General features: G+C 36.1%; 2 protein-coding genes across 3 annotated transcripts; one reads left to right on the forward strand and one right to left on the reverse strand.

Moving 5' to 3' along the window:
• The first annotated feature begins 1,175 nt into the window (after positions 1 to 1,175).
• Positions 1,176 to 3,312, forward strand: kbtbd13a (kelch repeat and BTB domain containing 13a). Its single transcript, XM_077227265.1, has one exon. It carries the CDS (start codon positions 1,263 to 1,265, stop codon positions 2,787 to 2,789), a length of 1,527 nt encoding a protein of 508 aa, XP_077083380.1. The 5' UTR covers positions 1,176 to 1,262; the 3' UTR covers positions 2,790 to 3,312.
• A 6,258-nt stretch (positions 3,313 to 9,570) lies between these two features.
• On the reverse strand, positions 9,571 to 23,289 carry ubap1lb (ubiquitin associated protein 1-like b). Of its 2 annotated transcripts, none has more exons than XM_077227932.1 (6): positions 22,702 to 23,289; positions 19,887 to 20,029; positions 16,214 to 16,798; positions 13,552 to 13,749; positions 10,461 to 10,562; positions 9,571 to 10,005 (listed from the first exon to the last, which is right to left on the reverse strand). In XM_077227932.1, exons 2-6 carry the CDS (start codon positions 20,016 to 20,018, stop codon positions 9,871 to 9,873), a joined length of 1,152 nt encoding a protein of 383 aa, XP_077084047.1. In that variant the 5' UTR covers positions 20,019 to 20,029; positions 22,702 to 23,289; the 3' UTR covers positions 9,571 to 9,870. The 2 variants fall into 2 exon arrangements, with proteins under 2 accessions (XP_077084047.1, XP_077084048.1); XM_077227933.1 differs by lacking the exon at positions 22,702 to 23,289 and adding an exon at positions 21,658 to 21,771.
• Positions 23,290 to 23,319: the final 30 nt, after the last annotated feature.

Genomic DNA, 23,319 nt, shown 5'->3' on the forward strand with positions numbered 1-23,319 from the left:
AAATAATCTTCAAAGATCACACTGTAGGCAACAGCAATTGTAAAATTCGCGTTTGGTTAATCAGTTCCACTCCCTTTAACAGTGTGCGAATTACTCAATTAATTTTTCAGGGAAAACTTTTTTGACGTCGAGGTTGACTACCTAGCAACGACTTAAAGACGTTTAAAACAAAAAACACGCTTTTGTGATGTTTAAATCTAAAACGAAATGATATAATAATTTGTTATGTCAAACGTTATTTCAAAAAAGAAAGACAAGAGCTCGCTACTGTTGCCATGATGTAGACAAGGGTATTTTTTGTCGGCCTCATTCATTTTGTCATTGCTCAAATAAACGGTACCGTTTTATATTTTAAAAAGTAGCCTACTAAAAATACCCAAATGTAAGAAATTAATTGATGAAAAATTATGATTAATTGTTTGCTGACGACGTTCAAACGGGTTTGTCAATTTGCTTCATAGTAATCGATCACGAGAGACGATGTTCGACGTCACTGTTTCTTAAGGTTCACAACATTCTTCAAATTATAAATGGGAATTATCATTGTTAAACACAAACACACAATGTATGGCAATTTAGAGTTTTAGGGCATTTAAATTGCTTTAAGGATTGAAATATCTTTCAATTAATTTGTAGGCTGCTATTTTTATAAGAATTATATGCTATTTGGGCTTGTGTCCACATATGGTAAAAGTAAGATAAATAGCGATCCTTTACTCAAAGATGTATAATTTGGAGTCACTGGCAATTAAACTCGTCTACTAGCCTGTATCTGCTAGCTTGTGTTTTGAAATGAGCATCCCCCAGTAGGCCTACCCATAGTTCTGCTTGGTTTTATTTTATATTTTAAGCAGTCCCATGTTCACCTGGAATGCTGACCCGCAACAAAGAGTGACCCTTACAGGCATACCATTGTTACAGCTTTGGGCAGTTCATCTGTTCATCAAAGAGAGAAGATGAAATTTTCTGCCTGCTTTTCATGCCTGCCAAGAACAAAAGGTAATAAATAACCATGATGACGGCTGCCCTCTATGGTGGTGGCTATCTGCCATTGCTTTCAAGCAGCATAATGCTACCATACTTTTCACCTCTATGTATAGCTGATTCTATTCTTGTAGTTGTTAGTAATACAAACAGTGCACACTCGAGTCAATTGCATCTGCTTCAACACTGTCACTTTAGGACACATCATGGAGAGTCAATGGTGCTGTGAATGTCTTCACAGACAGGTTTGACTGTGTGGGCATTTCTCTGGAGTTCAGATGAAAATGAGAGGAGGTAACCTGATGGAGACAAGCAGCTGTGCTGGCTCAGAGATCGACGTTCGGAAGGCGGTTTACCAGCCAATGGGTTTCATGGAAAAAACAGTGAAAGTGAAATTTGCCGAAAGTGTTTTTACGGTGGACAGAAGCCTCCTGGAGGAGCATTGTGAATACTTTCGAGCGCTTTTCCAGTCTGGCATGAAGGAATGCCAGGATGATGAATTTTTTCTTCAGGTGCCGAGCGCTCGTGGATTCCTGATCGCCCTCCGTGTGATACATAGTGAAAGACCCATGCTGAGCGGTGATGAAATTGTTGACGCCATCGAGTGTACTGCGTTCCTTCACGTAGAGCTTCTAACTGAGCACCTCATAAACATTATCACTTCAGACAACTGCCTTCTTATGTATCACACAGCGGCGACCTTTGGGTTATTGAAGCTCTTCAGGAGTGCAGCTTTGTTCATTCGAGACATTTATGAAGACCTAAAAGAAGATGTGAAGGGCTTGCCAGAGGATTTGATTGAATATATAGAGCCTCTTGTTCCTAGTACGTACATCATGGTTGGTAGTCATTCGCCCACCATCAAGCTGTTGCAGGACTTCATGAGGACTGTTTGTTATCTTGATGAGGACGAGAAAGACTGGAAGGTTCTCACCCATTTGCCTCTCAATGCCAGCACCACCATGGCAGGGGTTACGGTTTTAGAGAACAAGCTCTACATTGTTGGAGGAGTCTATGATATTACCAATAAAGTTGTGCAGTCTGGTTTCTGCTATGATGTATCTACTGACACTTGGAGCACATTTTCCAGCCCTCGGCAACTTCGCTACAACTGCACCCTTGTTAGCCATGTGGGCGACCTTTTTGTCATTGGTGGAGAGTATGAAAAGAGCATAATGTCCTCTGTGGAGAGGTACAAAGTCTCTTCGGACACCTGGAGCTTTGCTGCCAATCTGCCAAGACCTGCATCCACCGTCGCTTGCGCCAAAGCCATGAGAAGACTTTTCATATGCCTCTGGAGACCTAAAGATGCTACTGAGATTTATGAGTACATAGCCAACAAGGATGAATGGATGTTAATCACAACACTTGTTCGGCATCAAAGTTACGGTCATTGCATGGTGGGCCACAGGGACAATTTGTACGTCATGAGGAACGGGCCATCTGATGATTTTTTGAGATGCATGATGGACTGTTACAATCTGACCTCAGGTCAGTGGACGGCCATGCCCGGGCAGTACGAGAACAGTAAGGGGGCTTTGTTTACCGCGGTAGTGCGAGGGGACTCTGTGTTCACGGTGAATCGCAGAGCGACAGTGGAATATGCCATTGAGGACAACAAATGGAGGACAAAAAAAGAAATGACAGGGTTTCCAAGAATCGGCTCCATGTGGACTTTCCTCTTGAGACTGCCAAAGAAAAGCAGAGAGCTTTTACAAAAGAAAAATAATGGAGCTGAGATCTCATCTGACCTCAGCTCAAGTGTTTCTGTACCCATGTTGCCAACTATTTTCAGTGGAAAGTAGCTAATGGCTGCAAAAGCTGCGAAATGTCTCTAGATGATGTCACGCACCAACTGTCGGCACTTTGCAACTGTTTTCTCTCCTAATCAGTGCTGCTTACTGTATTTTAACAATATATAGCCGAATGTCCCATAAAGCTGTTCTCATTTACATATTTTTTTGTCATACAAAGGAACACGTGCAACACTGGTCTGTTCTTTGTGTTGATAATTAAGTTTCCTGGATTCTTTGATATATTGCAACCTTTTAAAGAGAAATCTTTGTAACATTATTTGTTTAATGATCAATTTAATGGGTCTTTGCTGAATAAAAGTATTAATTTCTGTAAAAAAAATACTGACCCCAAACTTTTGAGTATAAAGTGTACATATTTGGATTAAATACATGATGTCATGTTGTCAGTATTTCTAATTCTGTATAAATTCTATATGAATTCACACCAAACAAACCACATCCTTACACTCTATGGTTGTTTGTAGCATCAAGCCTCTCTTTCCTTCAATAAAAGGTTGATCAAATCAGTTCATTCGATTAGTCAACTAATGCTTAATTTGTGTTAAATGTGAGTAACATTTAATTTCTCAAACACTGCCGAACAATAGAGAACCATTTGAAGGCAAATGTGATTTGATCGATGGGATAGCCCTATATAAATATATAGCCCTATAATCTTCACCATTGTTTTATACATGACTGATGGTCATTAAAGTGCATGTTGCCATGGTTCCGTAAGACCAAAATATAGAAACATTTCCTGTTTTATATCAAACAAGCCATCTGTAAAACTCAATCCCTGGTGTATCCATACCAGAAGCGCCAGGGTCAGACAAGGCCGCAAGGAAAAGTGCAGAACCTTGAAGACTGTGAAAGAAAGTTTAAGATCAGCTGGGAGGCAAAGGAGAAACACGATCATCACAAATGATGCTTTATTCATACAATCATTTATGACCTCAAAAACTGTAGCCGTGTGGAGACTCTGACTGCTCAAACCAGAGATGGGGGACTCGAGTCACATGACCTGACTCGAGTCGCAAATTTAAGGACTTGAGACTTGCTTGACTAAATTAAGAAAATTACTTGACTTGACTTTGACTTGAGATCAAATGACTCGAGACTTGACTTGACTTGAACTGTATGACTCGAAAATGACTTCATACACATTTTTATATAAATCATCGCAACATAGCCTATATTGATGAACAAAATTAAAGCAACGGAACCATTGACGCCAGTCATCAGATTCTGCGCGATTGCGTGACGCACAGAGCACAGAAAAAACATAGGCTACACCTTAGTGAGCGCGCTAAATACAAAAACATCTCCCAGCATCGTTTCTTTTTGGATATAAACACTAGAAATTGACCATATTCATACAAGACGATTTGCTCTACGCATAATAACTGGCAAGGGATATCGGATACGACCATCACAACCTCCTCGAACTTCATTCACCACGTCTAAAAGTAAGCTATGGCTTGTTTAACCTGTTTGTTATAGTTAATTTGACTAACGTTAAATCTAGAGAGAATAGTGGTTAAAACAGCATGCCTCTTTATAAAATATTATGTTTTCAAATATAGCTTAAGGCTGTCAAAATGATAATTAATGGTGGCATATGTTTTGTATAACGTGCATAAATTCACGCAGACATTTGCAACACAGTTTCTTTCAAATCATGCTTTAAAGCCAAATATGTCGCTCTTTCCAATGACGAAAAACAGCATAGAAAACTGTTTTAGCGTGTTTTATGTTTCTCTTGAAGCAGAGTCAGATGTTATAAGGGGGTTGGGGGGCAAAATGTGAGCAGAATTAATATGCACCCACAATTCAAGATGTGGAAAAAATGTCCCTATATGAGTTATTTTTATATTTATAACATATGATATTAAAAAATATTTCCAGAATATTGGCGTGATTGCAAATGTGATATTGATTTTATACAACAGTCCAGTAAACAAAGGGTGAATATTGTGGTGTGACATTTTAGACGTAATATTGTAAATATTCTCTGTTTTTGCTCTATTTCTCCAATGACAGTAGTTTCAAACAAGCCACAGAAAAAGAGTAAATCCAGGGTTTTTGTGATTGAGTGACCTAATGGCTTATTTCCGGAATGAATTTGCCGCTTTGAACGAATCCGTTGAAAGAATGCTTCTATGACTCGTACAGTAAGACGTTGATTTGGCGCCACCTATTGGCGGTTTTAATTTCATAATTAAAAAAATATAATTTATTATTTTTTAGCATCTAATTTTTTCTATATTAAAATGATTATATTTAAATAATTAATCTCATAACATTATTTATGATGTTGTAATTGCAGTATAAATGCATTGATAGAAAAAAAATGGTTAGAACATAGTTAAAAAAATGCCCCTGGAAATCAATTTAAGGGGTCAAATATGGGCTATTAATGGGAAAGTTAATGTCTGGGTGATATTAAATAAAAAAAAATATGTAAGCAAAGTTAAACATATGACATTTACTATAAAACCAATATAATTAATGCATCACACTTGTGAATTTGCCTTCAAATGTTTTATCTTCAACATTTTTCGTATAATTGTTATTATAATCATAATAATTCCAAATTTTGATAATCATAAATACATGCTGTAATAAATTATACGAATATTATTAATATTACGATATAAATGTATAAGAAAGGTAATCAAGGTAATCAAAAATAAATAAGGCTGAGGCCAATATAAACTTTTTTTCTGTTTGGTATTGTAACTTGACTTGGACTTGACTTGACCCTTAGCAGGACACGACTTGACTTGCTTGAAGTGAACCATTGACTTGACTTGACTTGACTTGGTTGCGTGTACATGCGACTTAGACTTGTTTGAGACTTGATGGTATGGGACTTGAGACTTACTTGTGACTTGAACATGTGTGACTTACTCCCACCCACCTCTGGCTCAAACACTCAGATTATATCCAGACATTCCTTCATGCTTTCGTAACTATTGTAGAAGCTCCACTCATTACATGGGAACCTGAAGACACACTGATAACTAATCATGTTACCACAATGAAAACACTGTGTCCAACCTTTGGCAGCCGAACAACAGAATGTATAGATCTTGGCAGGACGTCGCTATTCACTCATGGTGTCTGGCTGCAGCTGTTTAACATTGAAGGTAACATTTTACAGGAGCATTGCCATTTGATAATGTTCACAAATACCAAAGTGAAACTAACAGATGAAAGCATGTGTTGACCTCACACAGATTTATAAATATCTTTCTGAAACGTGCATGGGTATTGTTGTTTAGATTTGTTTTTTCTTCCAAACATTTGACTGAAATTTCATATTGAGTTGTCATTTTTTTGTTTACAGTGGTAATCTGTAAAGTGTTTACTGATGCCATTGTTGGAACTCAGCAACAATCTGAACACACTGAACCACTTAAATAATTGTCCGACACATACATAAGACATTTAATATTTATATTCATTGCATAAGGGATTCCCAAACGTGGGTTCATGAGTTGATGAAAAGCTATTCATTAATTAAATCATAAAATAACAGTAAAGTTAAACCCAAAGTTTTCAGCATTCAAGTAAACACAGACTGAAAGGTCTCCTTGCAGTTTTCCACCAAAATAAAAGCTCAACGGTTTAATTTAGTATTTTAAAATATTTAATGATCACATATTCATGTTATTTTAAGGTACAATTTTAATTACAATAGTATATTTGCCTTAATTTAGAGCAGATAAATGCATAAATAGATAAATAATAATGCAAAAACAATTATTTTATTTATTTTTTTCTTCTTAATTCTATCATTTCTTAGGAGTTTATCATACTGCAGTTCAAATCATATTCCTAATATATGCCAAAATAATCACAATATATTTTTGACCAAATTGTGCCTAGACTGTAAATAAATAAATAGCCTAAATAAAAACACCTACAAAAAGATGAAATATTTATTTGTTTTCCTGCATGTCATTTGACCATTAACAACATTAAAAGAACCGTAAAAAAATTAAATCTATTGTTAAATTGAAATACTAACTTAAAATCTCATGGGGTATACAGTCATGGTCAAAATTCTTGGCACCCTGGGTCAATATAAACAAAGGAACCTGTAAAATGTAACAATTTGCAAAAATGTAACCTATCATATAAGTAAAATAATTGAAAATATGAGGAAAATCACTAAATGTTTCTGTATTTGCTGTATTCTGTATTTTTCTCCAATAGATACATGTTGGCCACAATTAACGGCCCCCTTTGTTTCAATACTTTTTGGTCACGGCTGAAGCTTTATTTTGTCATCGGTGACACATTTTTGTGTTGATTTTGATGTTCTTTTTGTTTTTTTTGGTGGACCATTGTCCTAATAGAAGATCCAACCACGGCACATTATATGATTTCTAGCAGAGGCCTTCAGGTTTTGCCAGAATCCATTGGCGCTTTTCCACTGCATGGTACGGTACGGTTCGGTTCGGCACGCTTTGGCGCTTTTCCACTGCATGGTACGGTACGGCTCGGCCTCGGCACGGCTCACTTGTGGCGCTTTTCCACTGCATGGTACGGTACGGCTCGGCCTCGGCACGGCTCACTTGTGGCGCTTTTCCACTGCATGGTACGGTACGGTACGGCTCGCTTCGGCTCGCTTTAAATGGTACCATCTCTGTTGAGGTTCCAAGCGTACCGTACCGATACTAAAATGTGACGTAGAAGCACTGTAGATCACTGATTGGTCAGACAGACAGAAGCGTCATTGTATTTGCGAGACATCAAACCCGCTAGATTTAAATAGCCAGTAACACCCTCCAATGTTTTAAAACTACTTGCTTGACTTGCTTGAAGTAAAAAAACTTCCAAAAAAGAAATGGCTGAATCGTGGTCAGTGGACGAGAAGCGCAGACGTTCCTCTTGTTAGTTGCCGAGGAGCGGATAAACTATAACGATCAGTCATAATCCCACCCACTTTGAAGCGGTACTAACTGCAGTGGAAAAGCAACCGAGCTAAAGCGAACCGAGCCGTGCCGAGTCGTACCACGCAGTGGAAAAACGAAGCGAGCCGAACCGTGCCGCGCCGACCGAACCGTACTGAGCCGTACCATGCAGTGGAAAAGCGCCACATGATACCATGTATCTGAACAAGTCCAAGACCTCCAGCAGAAAAATAGGCCCAAAATTTCACAGATCCAGCAGTATATTTAACCGTGGGTAAGAGATACTTTTTATCTCTGTTAGCACTAAACACATCTGTTGGGGTTGCTGCCAGAAAGCTCTTTTTTAGCATCATCTGACCATAGAAACAGGTCCCAGTCATGTGACTGCCATGGATACCTGGCGGGCAACAACCGCTGACAAAATGGCCAATACTACAATCAATTATATAATGAGGCTATTTTGTTTCCATAGCACATTAACAAAACGTTTAATGACACTAATAACACTAAAAACAATACAATTACTAAATATGAATAATATCACTAAAATGATATAGGCCTAAAAACAGTCTTTAGTTCACGAACAGCACTGCCATCAGTGAAAATTAAAAGCAGCTTCAAAAACTTGTTTAAAAAGAAATATTCTTCAAATGTTTTACTGTCATTAATGTAGGTCCACAAGAGAAATATTAAGCCATTAAATTAAGATAGTCGTCGCTATACCGTAATATCCATCGTCGTATCTGAGAGAACGCGCCGTTAATGCAGCGACAGATGCTGAAAGCTCAGTCCGTTTCTACTTTCACTTTCGGGGAATGAGCGCGTTTACATGCACGTTCTTAACCCGATTATGCTGAATAATAGTGCATGCAATCGAACAACAACTATCTAATCCGGCATGTCATTTACACCTCAAAACACCAACTTTTGTATATTAAAACTGGCGACGTCCTGGCAAGATCCTTGATTAGTTTACTGGGTTTCGTTGCTAGAGAACGACGTTCTTGCCCGCCAGCCAGTAGGCCTACTTGTGACGTCACGTGCAAAGTATGAATTTAATTTCCAGCCGTGTTTGACAACTGAATATGCTGGAGTATGTTTTTGGAGGAGCGAGGAGGATTTTTCTTGAAAACCTCCCAAACAACATTTTGGTGATTATTTTTGATACATTTTTTAGGCTTTCTGACCCCAAGACTCAACTAATCTCTGCAATTTTCCATTTGTGATCCTGGAGAATCTTTGGCCACTCAAACGTCCCTCCTCACCGTGCATTAAGACAATATAGACACACGTCCTCTTCCTGGCAGATTCGTAACATCTTTAGTTGATTGGAACTTCTTGATTATTGCCCTGATGCTATTAAGCATTGAATGTTTATTAAGAATTCTTATACTTGAACTATACATTGAATCTAAAATTCAATGCTTTTGTTATTTTCTTACAGCCACTATGTATTCTGTGAAGCTCAACAATCTTTTGATGCACATCAGAAATATATTCTTTGGTTTTACTCATTTTGATGGATGATTAAGGGAGTGTGATGGTGTGCATTTTTTAAAATCTGAATGGAAATATACTTCAGAGATATTTTACTCATAAGAATTTCTAGGGTGTCAATAATTGTGGCAAATGTGTTTGAGAATTTTTTTTTCATAATGTGATTTTCACACACTTTCAATTGTCTTCAATGAAAGGTTAGATTTTTTTGCAGATTTATTGATTTATTTTTACAGCCATCTTTGTATATATTGATCAAGAGTGGCAACAATTCTGACTGACTATATGCATATATATATATATATATATATATATATATATATATATATATATATATATATATATATATATAAACACACATCCATACATAAAACAATGCAAAACAATTCTAATGCATTTCTCAAAGTCAATTAATTTTTATCAATTATGTTTGTTTAACATTTCTATAAATAAAGCAAAAGTTTGACTGGTATGGAAAACACTATAACAATGTGTTGTTACAGAGTCATTCTCTGGTGCAGATTGTCAAACTGTGCTTCTCCCCAAGGCCTCAACACATCATGCCAGAATGCGCAACGAATAAACACAGTTCAGCATATGATAAATAAGCAACAACTATATGATCTCTGTGAACAGCTAACATTCACTTCATCATATCATCGACTGGATCAGGCCACGTGGGTCATGAGTTCCTCCAGGGCTCGCTCTCGGTGGTTCTCATGCACGAGAAGAACCTCTTTAATGGCGTTCTGCTGGAACCCCATTTCATTAAACTGAGCAAGAAGGTGAAGGAACTCCTCAGCCTAAAATAGAGGAAAAGTATTTGTTAAAATATACAGTTCCAATCATTCAAAAATTTGGGGTCGGTAAGAATTTTTAAAAATGTTTTTGAATGAAGTCCGAACAGTAATATTGTGAAATATTATTACAATTTAAAGCAACTGTTTTCTATTTGAATATATTTGAAAATTGAATTTATTCATGTGATGTAAAGCTGAATTTTCAGTATTACTCCAGTCTTCAGTGTCACATGATCCTTCAGAAATCATTCTAATTTGCTGATTTTCTGATTATTTTCAATGTTGAAAAGAGAAAATTCAAGCATTTATTTGAAATTTTAATATCATAAAAGCCTTTACTGTCCTTTTTGATCAATTTAATGAATCTTCGATGAAAAAAAATGTAAAAATCTTACTGACTCCAATCTTTAAAATAGTTCTTTCTGAAGAACAAAAAGTTCAATTGGCTCAGTACATACCTTGGTCTCACAGTTTTGAAACATCTCGAGAGCTTCTTCAACCTGACTTTCATCATGGCCGAGTTCACATAACCGATCGCACGCCACCAGATAACTCAAGATCTGCAAGAGAACAGGCAAAAATCCTTCGTACTGTATATATGAACACAAAAACACTAACCGAGAATGGACATCATATATTCTTATGGGCTTAACAGGACAGACGTTTCATGTTCAGGATCAGACGATTTTGTCTGAGAGGAACGAGATTGAAGAAACGCCCTCTGAGATTCTCAGACACTTAATCAAAACAAGGACAAGTTGTAATGGACTTTGGGGAAGACTGGTTTATCCTGTAACACTAAGTAATTAAATAAACAGATCGGGTTATCAGTCACACTGTTGACGCAACAGTACGTCATCATTGATATGGACTCATGAATTAGCTGAATCTGAGCCATCACAAGTCATGATAAGATTCTCTGTCAGGTTCAGAGTGGACTGAAAGCAGAGCGGTGTGAAACGTGAGAAGCGTGAGGATAAGAGCGATGGAGGACCGGCTGGTCTGATTAATCTGTGTAACAAGATGAGCTCGGTTGATTCAAACCTGATCATCCGTCCCACCAGCTGTCTGATGTTGTCATGGGCAACTGATGACACTGACAAATATAAACTCATCAAGTCTCCTCACCCAGTCAGTCAATGACTTCACAGACACATCACATCCTTTAAGGGCTTTCAAGTAATATAATGATCTAGAACAAATTCAAGTTAGTTTTAATTTAGATAAAGCCAAGTAAATATTTAATGACTGCCATGCTTAATACTTGATACATCTTGATTTTTTTGAAGTTTTAAATGAATAAATAAAAAGATTATTAGAGTAAGTTTTTAAAGAAAAAACTATTCCAGCCTTTCTACTTCCGAATTTCATTGTTAAATCCGATGTGTTACTTGTCATTCCTTTGTAATTGTTTAATTTACTAGCAATTTAAGAGTGACAATTGTTTCAACGTAAATCCTAGACCAATTTTTTCTCAGTATCGAAATGGAATCATAAGCTGAAAAAAACCCCATCTTACGACATCTAACGATCAGATATCATATACAGTCAAAAATGAATCAAAGCTTCTTAGTAGACAAGATGTAATGCAAATATTGAATATGTATGGTATTGGATTAGTATTGGAAACCTATCCAAACACTTAAAGGAATAGTTCACCTAAAAATGAAAATGTTTTCATTATTTACTCACCCTTGGCCTCAAGTTGTTCTGTTGAACACATAAGAAGATATTTTAATGAATATCGGTAAAAAAAAAACCGTTGATGGACCCAATTGACTATCATAGTATTTTTTTTCCATACAATGGAAGTAAATGGGGTCCATTAACAGTCTGGTTACCCACATTCTTCAAAATATCTTATTTTGTGTTCAACAGAAGAAAGAAACTCATACAGGTTTGAAACAACTTGGGGTGAGTGAATGATGACAGAATTTAAATTTTTGGGTGAACTATCCCTTTAATATAATTTTTACATAGATCAATAAAAAGCAGAGCAGCTTTTAATGTCTCTTCAGCAAACTTCTCAGGTTGTATTTAACTCCACTGCGACCGTCAAGCCCTCATACACTGATTTACTGTAAGTCTTTTCTCATGGACCCTTTTAAATAAACTTCAATGTAATTTTCCCACAATGCCCAACAACATTAATGAAATTGGCTTCATGTTAATGATTAAGTGTTTTCCTGAGGGAACCTTTGCTGTGCTGAGAACTAGATACTAGCACATTTTAGAAACTACAGGGGGATCTGGTGTCTATTTTTGTTGATTTTTTTCCCCTCTACTCGTAACCAGAATCAGATTAAAGAGGATGGAACCAGATGTTTTGCTGTGACACCGAGCTAAAACTGAAGCACACAGGGATTGTGAGTAAAACCTCTGGCAATAATATCTGGTGTTCCTTAGGTTTGTCCAGATCAGTACAGAATATCTGAATATTAAAAATCACAGAGCAGGTGATTTCCAAACCTTCTTCATCCTGGAAGGACATATGCCTTCACAGAAATTATGTTGCGAACGTTTTAGTAGTGAACTCAAAGAATAGAATTTAATATAATAGAATTTAATGTATCTAAAAAAAGCCCCAGATGTGAGTGACACAAAAATATTTGCTTTAGTATTTGAAATGCTCTTTTATAGTCTACCATCATGATATGTATGGACTCAATATCGCACGGTATATACTTCACCATTCAAAAGTTTGGGTTGGTAATTTTTTTTTTTATGTTTTTGAAAAAAAGCTCATGCTTGAGTAATATAAAAGTCATCAAAACTATGAAATAACACAAATGGATTGTATAGTGACATATACATTAAAAATAATAATAAAAAAATAAATAAAAATAATAATAAAAAAATGCACTTCAGAAATTGACTAAACCAACTTAAGTTGTTGATTGCTGCTTCATTAATCAGTTCAATTAATACATTTCAATGTAGTGTTGGTTTAGTTTTATTTATATACTATTATAGCATCTATTATTATATTTAAATATCTTTTATTCTGATATTTTAATTTTATGTGCATTATTTTTAGGTTTTTTAAATTTATATTTAGCTTTAATTCTATTTCAGTTTCAGTGCTTCAACTGATTTTATTTTATTTGCTATTAAGTCATTTATATTTTAGTTATTTAAGGCAACATTTGTAATTTCCATTAATTAGATTTTTTAATTTAATTGTAATAAGATTTTCATCTATTTATATTTATATTGCATATCAGATTTAATTCAATTAAAATATATATATCAAAATATGAGTTTTATAAGGCATTTAAAACCTAGGCTCAATGTATATTTACCTATACAAATAATTTCAAGCATTTATGCATTAAGTTTTTTATGATTATATGAAAAATAAATGTGGTCGGGTGTGTCCAACTGGTGCGTGTTCTTTCTTGGCAACCCAGCATGCACTTCATTGACCTTCCCCAGTGACACACAGGGGAGAAACTCTCAGAAGAGAATCTCAGCATTGCATCTTAAGCCCCAAACGAATCCCAGCTCACATTTCACAGTGAAGCCCAGTAACAGATCTCCCTCACTGACCTGCTCTGGACTTTGCTGGCCAGTCTTCTGGAGAGCGATGATGGCCGTACGGAGAGGGTAGCCCTGCTCGGTCACGGCCGCCAGCAGCTCCCTCTCTTCTGGGCTGAGAGCGGAGAGAAGCTCCACCGAAGAGTCCAGGACGGCAGCGTGGGAATTGAGTGGCCGTGATGGGGCCAAGGGGGAGGATGAACCCTGGGCCTGGAAAAAACAACAACAGTGCCTCATGGTCACAGTACTCTTGAGAGATGAGGGCAGGAAACACAATACTAAGAAAATCTAGAATGATAAACACACTCTTGCTGGTGCAAGTTTTAAACCAGACTTTAAAACAAAGTTTTAAATATGTTCTGAAACATTAAGCTATACTTGGGGACAGATTTAGTAAACAACGCAATCCCATAAAAGTGCTGATGGGAGTGGAAAGTTCTGCAGGGGATTTACTGACAACGTGCGAATTAAAGAACACAGACGATCCGGATCATTTCCATAATGACCAACACAATCTAGCAAGAGCAGAGCAAATTAGCGTCTGGTTTAAAAAAACCCAAAAAAAAAAAACAGTAAATTGCCTAGCGCAAACCTTGCTAAGTGATTCATTAAAATACTCTCCTGCCATAAATTTTGTATCTGAAAGGAAAACTCCTACAAATGCAAATGTCAACCGTAAAAACAACCTTCCATGCCTTTCCAGCGCTCATTTTCACTGCGTGTCTTTAGTAAATCCTGACAGTTGTTTTTTAACACCATAAGGGTGTTTGCGCTGGCGCGAGCTGTTGGTAAATCTGCCCCTTAGTGTATTTAAGATATCCATTTTATCAGTATGTGTATTCCTTGAGAATCAATCCCATGACCTTGGTGTTGCTAATGCCATTCTCTACCAGCTGAGCTACAGGAAAAAAAAAAAGAAAAGAAGAATTAAGCATACCGTGGAAGAAATATCTAACCATGGGGGAAAAAAACAGCAAAAGCCAGGAGACTTTTCTGGAAAATGCATTTAATTCTTTTACTTTTCATGTAAAAACAAAAAACCAAAACTCTAAATGTAATGAAAACCTAGAAGCCCCCTGCCGTATTCAGTGCACCGTGACCGCGCAGCCTAGCAGGAGATGATGTCATGGGCATTAATAACAAGTTGGATTAGACTGTCAACAAAGGCATAACCTTGAATCGTTGCTTTGCTGAGAAAGACATTTCCCGAGCACTTCCACTCGCTAATCCAGATGAATTTGTTGCAGCTTGGGAAGATTCCAGGAAAAGACTTAGCACTCACTATTATTAGCCATTTCATCTTCTGAGACATTAAAGAAATGTGCACCAAAAAAAAAAAAAACACAGAAGTACTTTGGAGAAGTCATTCATGTCTAATATCTGAATGAATTGAGATGCTCTGGCGGTCATTTCATGAGGAGCAACAAAATACCTCGCAGTCACAGTGTGATATATCAACACAGGATTTTCAAAGAATCCGTATGGAAAGTGGTGAGAAGTGACTAAATGCTTCTGGATCACATCTCTGATGTCTCTTGCTTAAGTGATTAAAATACCTTTCTGGAGTTAATTGGAGGCATGCCAGTTAAAATATATTTATAGTAGGGTCTACAGTTGCCTTCTAAGGACATCTCTTATTGTGGGCTCTGAACTATTAACAACTTCAGTGAATTGACAACTATGAAAAGGTCTTCTTCATAAACATACATTTTTTTTTTTTTTGCAAATAGATTAACAAAATGAGTTGTCTCTGTCAGGTTGTCTGTGTTTATAGCCCTAAAGAGTACAAACTGTAATTTCTGGTACATCAAAAAACGTACCCAAACAAGTCCAGTAAAGGGAAGTGTTGCTTATTTAACGTGTTTATTGTTTCAGAGCCACTAACGACCTGCTATTTGCAGTAAATTTGAAACACACCTTTTGGCTTCCAGATGAACCATGTTTCCGTTTTTATTTCATTACACTTGGTACTCGACTGTGCATTAGCTTGCAGTAAAATCTATACAGATGTATCAGATATACAGATGTTTTTGAGATTGAAAAAGATAGGTGGGTACAAACTAGTGTCTTACAGTTGAGTTCATTTAAAAAAAATAAAAAACGGTAAGAAATTTATTTTGGAATAGAAATCTGGGCAAAAGTCATGAGGAGTATTTCTGCCTTTAATACTATGGCTAAGGTCCCAAATGGTTTAGGCCTACTTGATTTTTTCTCTTGTGACCTTCACTTATGCGCAATTGTGAAGTCTACAAGACCAAAGGGTGTCCCATTTGTAATTTTAGGTTTCAAAAAGAGTGCTCACAAGCCCTTTGCATTAACTATGCGTCATTTGATGCACCCTATTATTATACCAAAGTGTAGACTTGTAGTACCGCAAGATCTGATCTAAAATAGCAGTAAATACACAGGTGAAGGGCAGTTTAAAGAGGCCCAATTATGCCTTTTAACCTTTTTAATGTTTAGTGTGTAATGTTGCTGTTTGAGCGTGAAAAATATACTCAAGAACCATTGCCACCAATGTTCTCTACGATCAACTTCACGAGAGAAATGCAGCCAAGAGCTTAACTGACAGAAGAGATGTGATGCAACAATGTAAAAATAAGATGTTTTAAGGCATTCAAGCATGAAAACCTATTCTAGTAGTCCCCAAAAACAAAATCAGAATATGTTGTACCTTTAGAGCGGGTCTGTTGATGCATTCAGATAGCAAGCAGTTGGTGTTTTTTGCGGGACAAGGATTAGTACAGCCAGCAGAACTCTGGCTCCTCTGGACGTTCCTTCGGGATGAGTAAGGCCCGCAGAGGGAAGACCGTCGGAAGTTCCCCAGACGCTGTGCGGAGAGGCCGCAAGGTGAAGGCAGGTTGAGGAAGTTTGGTGATCCACAACTGTGCAAGTCTTTCAACCCTGGTCCTTGTCTTGGCAAAGCAAAATCACTCCGTTTGGGCTGCGCTTCACCCTCGCCAAGATTGGCCCCATCTTCTTCTGTAAATTCTTCGTCTTCTGAGTCAGAAATGGTGAATTTGACCCGAGCGTTCATTGCGCGGTAGTGGTCCGCGTTTAAGCTGCGGCTGCGGGGACGTGGGTTGGGTTCCCAGAAGTCACTGCTCCAGCGGCTGGCTAACCTGCTCTCCTGAGGACTGCTGAACATCATCCAGTACGGAGGACAGGTCGCCGTCAGCTCACAGGGAGAGCGGGGACTGAGGGTTGGATAGCCGCCCTGGAGACCCGTGAGAACCCAGTTCTCCAGGCTGAACTCATACTGAAACAACAAAACACAAAAGAGACGTCTTTAGATTTGAGTTTCCTGTCAAGTCAAGTCACCTTTATTTATATAGTGCTTTATACAATACAGATTGTTTCAAAGCAGCTTTACAGAGATAAACAGGAAAATAATGCATTTTGGCAAGTCAGTTCAGTGACTTTCACACACTAACATTAATGTTCAGTTTCACACAATAATATTAGTTTCAAACATCATCTGATAATATCTAAACCAATGTTTTAAACAGTGTTCACACACCAGATCTACATACAAATGGAGCCAAATAGGAACATGCCAACCTTGTTCTGACTTTTAAAAAAAACACCATGTATATTTAACTTGCAAGCCTATTAAAGATATCAAAAATTTGTATGGAATGTACAGACCAGAAAAAAAATGTTAATAACAGTATCACTCTAGACATCATAAACACAACTTTGAAAGAAAAACAAATAGTTGTTCAGTATGAGCCTTGGCTTTGCTAAATCTATTGGCCATCTGCATTAACTGCTTAGACGGGTCTTACAAGTCAGTCATCAACTTTTTTCAGTTACATGAAAGGGTAGATTGGTCCGAAATCCGAAAAATCTGACTGAATTCCCCCTTGGCTAGCTGGTAGTTCGTCAAGACAATTCTTAAGACACTGTCTTAACATTGTGTGGGTGTTTATAAAACTGGCCCTATAACTGTTATAGACAAATAACAAACACTTGTACTTGACTTGGTAAATAAGTGAATCATGGCTGACTGCTCAGTTCATGGACAACACTGGTTACTAAAAACAAGCTTTTGTATAGTTCTGCATCCAGACCACTAGGTGGCAGTATAAAGTCAAAGACCGCTTACATCGACATAAAAAATAAATGCTTACATGTTTAGGTTCAACACAACAAGGAATAATTCCCCATAACTGCATAAATAATGGACTGACAAGCCCCAAGATTTGTCTATAGCAACATATAAATGTCTGCTATGAGCTATTGCAATGGGAATCCTTATGAATATTAGTAACATCTGCCATTATCAGCATTATGGATCATAGTGAACATAAAACAGATGTGAAAAACACCACCAGCCAAATATTACATAAAAATTTGCATTGGATTCAAGTCCTTAACGCAAAAAATAAGCGTGCAATGCTCCAAGGCAGGTACACAATGTTGTTCTTGGAGAGAAGTGTGACAAATGACTAAGAATTTACACAAACTCAAGTTCAGCATATAGCCATAAAAGGTCTACATTAGCTTATTTCTGATTAGATTGTAATAACCTTTGACAGCAATATGTTTTCTTTACAAATACCTTGACCAGTAACACACAAACCCTTAGGAATGTTAGGCATTTTATCCCAATGGATCTACAGTGCCAATTACAATAACAATATTACATAGATTGCTGACAGCCAAGAACTTTTTGAACCCTTACTGTTTTAGGTTTTGTAATCAGAGATATAATTATACTGTATTTTTTGACATGGTTACTGTTGACCGCACACCTCCAGGATAAATAAACAGCATGCTAGAAAGATCATGTCAGTGAAATTAGAGAGTAGCCTAAATCACAGATGTGAATGGGTTAGAGGTAGCAGGGAAACACACCAAGTGTCTTTGTATTTTCTCACGTCCTTTTTAGTGACAGCCTGCACTCAGTAAATTACAAATTACATTGAGCCTAATGCGGTTTATGGACGTCGCAGATGCTCTGTTGGGAATGGCCTTGAAGATATCACAAACACATAGTAATGTAGTATTAGTTCAGAACTCAGAGTTCCTAAGAGAAGTGCCTCCTCTCGATCTGTTCAGCATCTTTAATGTGATACAGACTACAAAATGTACAGTACCTTTGAAAGTTTGGGTATTTTTGTATATGTACATTTCTGAAATACACAACTTAGTTACCTCTGATAACAGATCACTCTAAATTGTAATGTGGACTCATGCATTTTCTGTGAAGCTGCTTTGAAATAATGAGCATTGTGAAAAGCACTTGAATTGAATATATTTTTTTAATTAATACTTTTATTCAGTAAGGATGCATAAAACTGATCAAAAGTGAAAGAAAGGCATTTATAATGTTGCAAAGAATTTGTATTTCAATCAAACGTTCTTTTGAAATTTCTATCTATTAAAGAATCCTGAAAGAAGGATCACGGTTTCCACCAACATTTTAAGCTGCACAACTTCTTTTTAACATTATAATCACACAAACAATACTAATAAATGTTTTTGGAGCAGCAAATCAGCATATTAAAATGATTTCTGAAGTATCATGTGACACTGAAGACTGGAGTAATGATGCTAAAAAAATTGGCTTTGCATCACAGGAAGAAATTTCATTTTCAAATATATTCAGATCTTTTTTTATATATTAAATTGTAACAATTTTTCACAATATTTCTGTTTCCGCTGTATTTTTGATTAAATAAATGCAAATTTGGTGAGCAGAAGAGACTTATTTCAAAAACATTTCAAAAATGATACCGACCCCAAACTTTTTGAGCAATGGAGCATATAGACAAATTCTTAAGCCACATTTAAAATTGTCGCTGCCTCATGAAACAAATATCAAACTAAACCATTGGTGGGTGGGGGTCACTTCTCAATATCTTAATCATTTCTACAAGACAGCAATGGGATGAAATGAGTTTGACAAAATCAAAGTCCACAATAAAAATTCCAAGATTTCAATATGAACTCAATGTGAGCATTTCACATCCAATTTTCCCAAGAGCAAATTATCTAAGCTTCCATCCAAATTTATTTTATGGATATAATCATACTGCACATCAGCAATTTGTATCTGTTTATTTCTCCCAAGGAATCTGGTAGAAAAACTGAGACGAAGTTGATATGATCTTCTAAAGGAGGATATTTGGATGCTTTCATGTTAGTGGAACAGTTAATGTGAGGTATTGAACTGACGAGAATTGACTTTATACATAGACCAGCTAGCGAAAAGTAATCCCAAAACTGGCTTGGGAAAAGAATAGCTGTAATTTGTTTGAAGATGCTAAAAGTGTGATAAGTGGCCAAATACTTTTTGATGCCACCTGATAAGGTCAGTTCAGAGACAGGAAGTATCAGACCTCAGTTTCCTGCAGTATCTTCAGGTAGTCGGGCAGAGTGATTTCTGGAGCTGTGAGGAGCTCGACCTCTTCCTCTGCATCCTCGAGGACGCCGAGTGGGATCTTGAAGGGCACCTCATCCAGACAGGACATTTCACCCAAATCTGAAAACAGAAATGGCATGCAAATAAAAGAAACGTCTGAAACCAAACTGAACAATCTCACACAGTCCACTATTGATCAAAAGTTTGGAATAATTAAGATGTTTTTGAGAGGAACATGTCATGTTCACCGTGACTACATTTATTTGATCACAAATTCAGTAAAAAAATTATTATTGTGAAATGTTATTACAATTTTTTTTTTAAAATTGTATTGTTTTTAAATGTAATTTTATTCCTGTGATGGTAAAGCTGAATTTTCAGCATCATTACTCATTATACATCATTACTGTACATCATTAAAGTGTCACATGATCCTTCAGAAATCATTCTAATATGCTGATTTGCTGTGCAAGAAACAATTATTATTATCATCAATGTTGAGAACAGTTGAGATTCTTCATATATATTTTGGTAACTTATGCACAATCATTCAAAAGTTCGGGCTATGAATTATATTTTTAAATTAATACTTTTATTTAGCAAGGATGCATTAAATTGATCAAAAATGACAGTAAAGTGATTTATATTGCTACAAACAATTTCTATTTCATTTAACTTTTTATTCAAAAGTTTCTGAAAGAAATGTTAAACAGTTTCCACAAAAATATTAAAAATGGGTTTCAACATTGATAATAATAAGAACCCTTATTAATAGATAAGGACCAATAATAACTGCACACCAAATCAGCATGTGCTTTCTGAAGGATCATGTGACACTAAAGACTGGAGTAATGATGCTGAAAATTCATCTTTATAAATAATAATAAATTACATTTTAAAACGTATTCAAAGAAAAAAAACAGTTATTTTAAATTGTAATATAATTTTATAATACTACAGTATTTTTGATCAAATAAAAGCAAAAACATTTTTAAGACTTTCAGTATTGTAACAATGCATGACAAAACCCCACATAGTTGCATGTCCCCAATACCCCCCCCCTGTTTTTTGTTTACCTGTCCCTCAATAGTAAGGAGACTAGAGGATTAGGGATTAAAGATTACGGAGACTTGACCACCTGACCGTCTCAACGTCACCGCCATGTGCAAGGACACATGCTCTATCATATGTTTACCTGTCAGAAACCTTAGTGGGAAAAAAGCATTTTTGTCAAGACTAGTTATGGTTTGTCAGAGTGGTTATAGAAATTCTGTATAAATTCAGACCCAAAGTTATTGGAAAAGTCCTCGTTTCCTAAAGTAGTCTGATGTGTCCTGCACCGTATGGCCTGCTGAAGCTCTTCACTATGGCAAGGCGCTGGGACAGCAGCTCAGATCTGATCCTAATATGCTGCTCCGCACCTTTTTCACCAGATGGTTTTAGATTTTCAAACTGAGCCGAGTCTTAACAGCCAGATGCTTGGTAAGCTCTTAAGTTGTTTTCCTTTTTGTGTAGGAAAGAACGGTGAAAGGTTCAATAAGTTGCGGTATTCTGCCTAAACTAGACAGAGGTGTGAGCGAATAATCTGCCATGTTGCTATATGAGGACTTCCATTAAAGATGAAAGATCTGGTCTAGTACGATGTGCTTTCCTGACACTTGAAAAAAAACCTTTCAGCCAAAACCTATACTGAAATAAACGCTTAATAGTTCACCCCTAAAACGAAAATTCTGTCATCATTTACTCACCCGCAAGTTGTTCCAAACCTGTATGAGTTTCTTTCTTCCGTTGAACACGAAAGAAAATGTTTTAACGAATGTTGGTAATCAAACAGTTGACTGTAACCGTTGACTTCCATAATAGGAAAAATACTATATAGAGGTCAATTGGGTCCATCAACTGTCTGGTTACCAACATTCTTCAAAATCTCTTCTTTTGTGTTCAACAGAAGAAAAACTCATACCAGTTTGAGCGTGAGTAAATGATGACAGACTCTTTCATTTTTGGGTGAACCATCCCTTTAAGTATATATACACTACAAAGATATTTCAAAAAGAAAATTTAACAGATTCATGTTAAATGTAAACAAATAAATAATAATATATATTTATTGGAAATGTACATGTATATGTATATATATATATATATATATATATATATATATATATATATTAATTCTGGAATTTTAAAATATATACTTATACTGTAATGCTGTAGAAAAAACATGTAAAACTGTATTATGTTAAAACGAGGATGGGGTATAGTAGTGTAAAATGTTTGTTTTATATTATATTTGAAATGTTGTACATTTCTTTATTTAAGTACTATAAAACAGTTATACATGTATAAAATAATTAAATAATATATTAATTTTATATTAGATACACTGTAAAAAATATTTTTTTTTAATTGTAAATTGAAGTACGTTTTACAAGAAAAAACTATTTCCGTCTTTCCAAATTTCATGTTTAATTCAATGCGTTACTTGCTGTTTCTGTGTAATTCTTTGTCCGGGTGAAAACCATTTCAAAATCTCACTCAATTTTTCCAATGTACACTGAAATCTAACAGCCTTCATTGAAACTGATAAACAAAGACATTTATGAAAATAATGCATGTAACATCATTAAAACGTACAAAGAATTTCAAATTAATTAATACTTTTTAAACAAACATCCACATTAAACAACCACCACTGAGTCGATCAAATATTCTTTAAAATAATTGTTCTTTAAATATATTAGCCATTTCACTGAACTCAAAAACAGAAGTTTTAATAAACGTTTCCTCACCAGTCTCCTGTGCGTGTCTCGTGTTAGTTGTGCGATGAGGACAGTGTTATCATCACTCTGTAGAGACGTGTGTGTGTGTTGACTACCTCTGCTCCACTAATCCAATGACTAAACACACTGACATTGGCTGTTAACCTGAGCCGCTCACACCTACAGGAAGTCTACCCGAAGCATCCACATTTAGAAAACCTTCATGGAAACACTTTATTTTACTCTTGACAAGTAAACTATTCATTTGTCATGTGAAATATTACACACAAGTAATGTATCTCAACATATCTAGATGCGTTTTCGTTCATAAAAACAATGAACATGGCTCTATTAAGCAGATCAAAGAAAATCACTGTGATGTAATCAGTCTTTTGGCTTTTTCACTGAAGTCAACATGTGACATGTTTGTAAGGACTACTAATAGATGGATCATCCTCCAAATAAATGGATGAATCTCAGTAAATAATCTGTACAGTTCATATATGACCCCAAAATAAATTATTATAGTTGCTATAGTATAGTTGCATTGTAACATTATTTTCATGAAAATTAAGCACATCACCCCATCCTCATTACTAATGCATATATATATATATATATATATATATATATATGTGTATGTATACA

This window comes from Siphateles boraxobius, unplaced genomic scaffold (genome assembly GCF_051911475.1).
Source record: "Siphateles boraxobius isolate OS27281-9 unplaced genomic scaffold, OSU_SipBor_1 130, whole genome shotgun sequence".
NCBI lineage: Eukaryota > Metazoa > Chordata > Actinopteri > Cypriniformes > Leuciscidae > Siphateles > Siphateles boraxobius.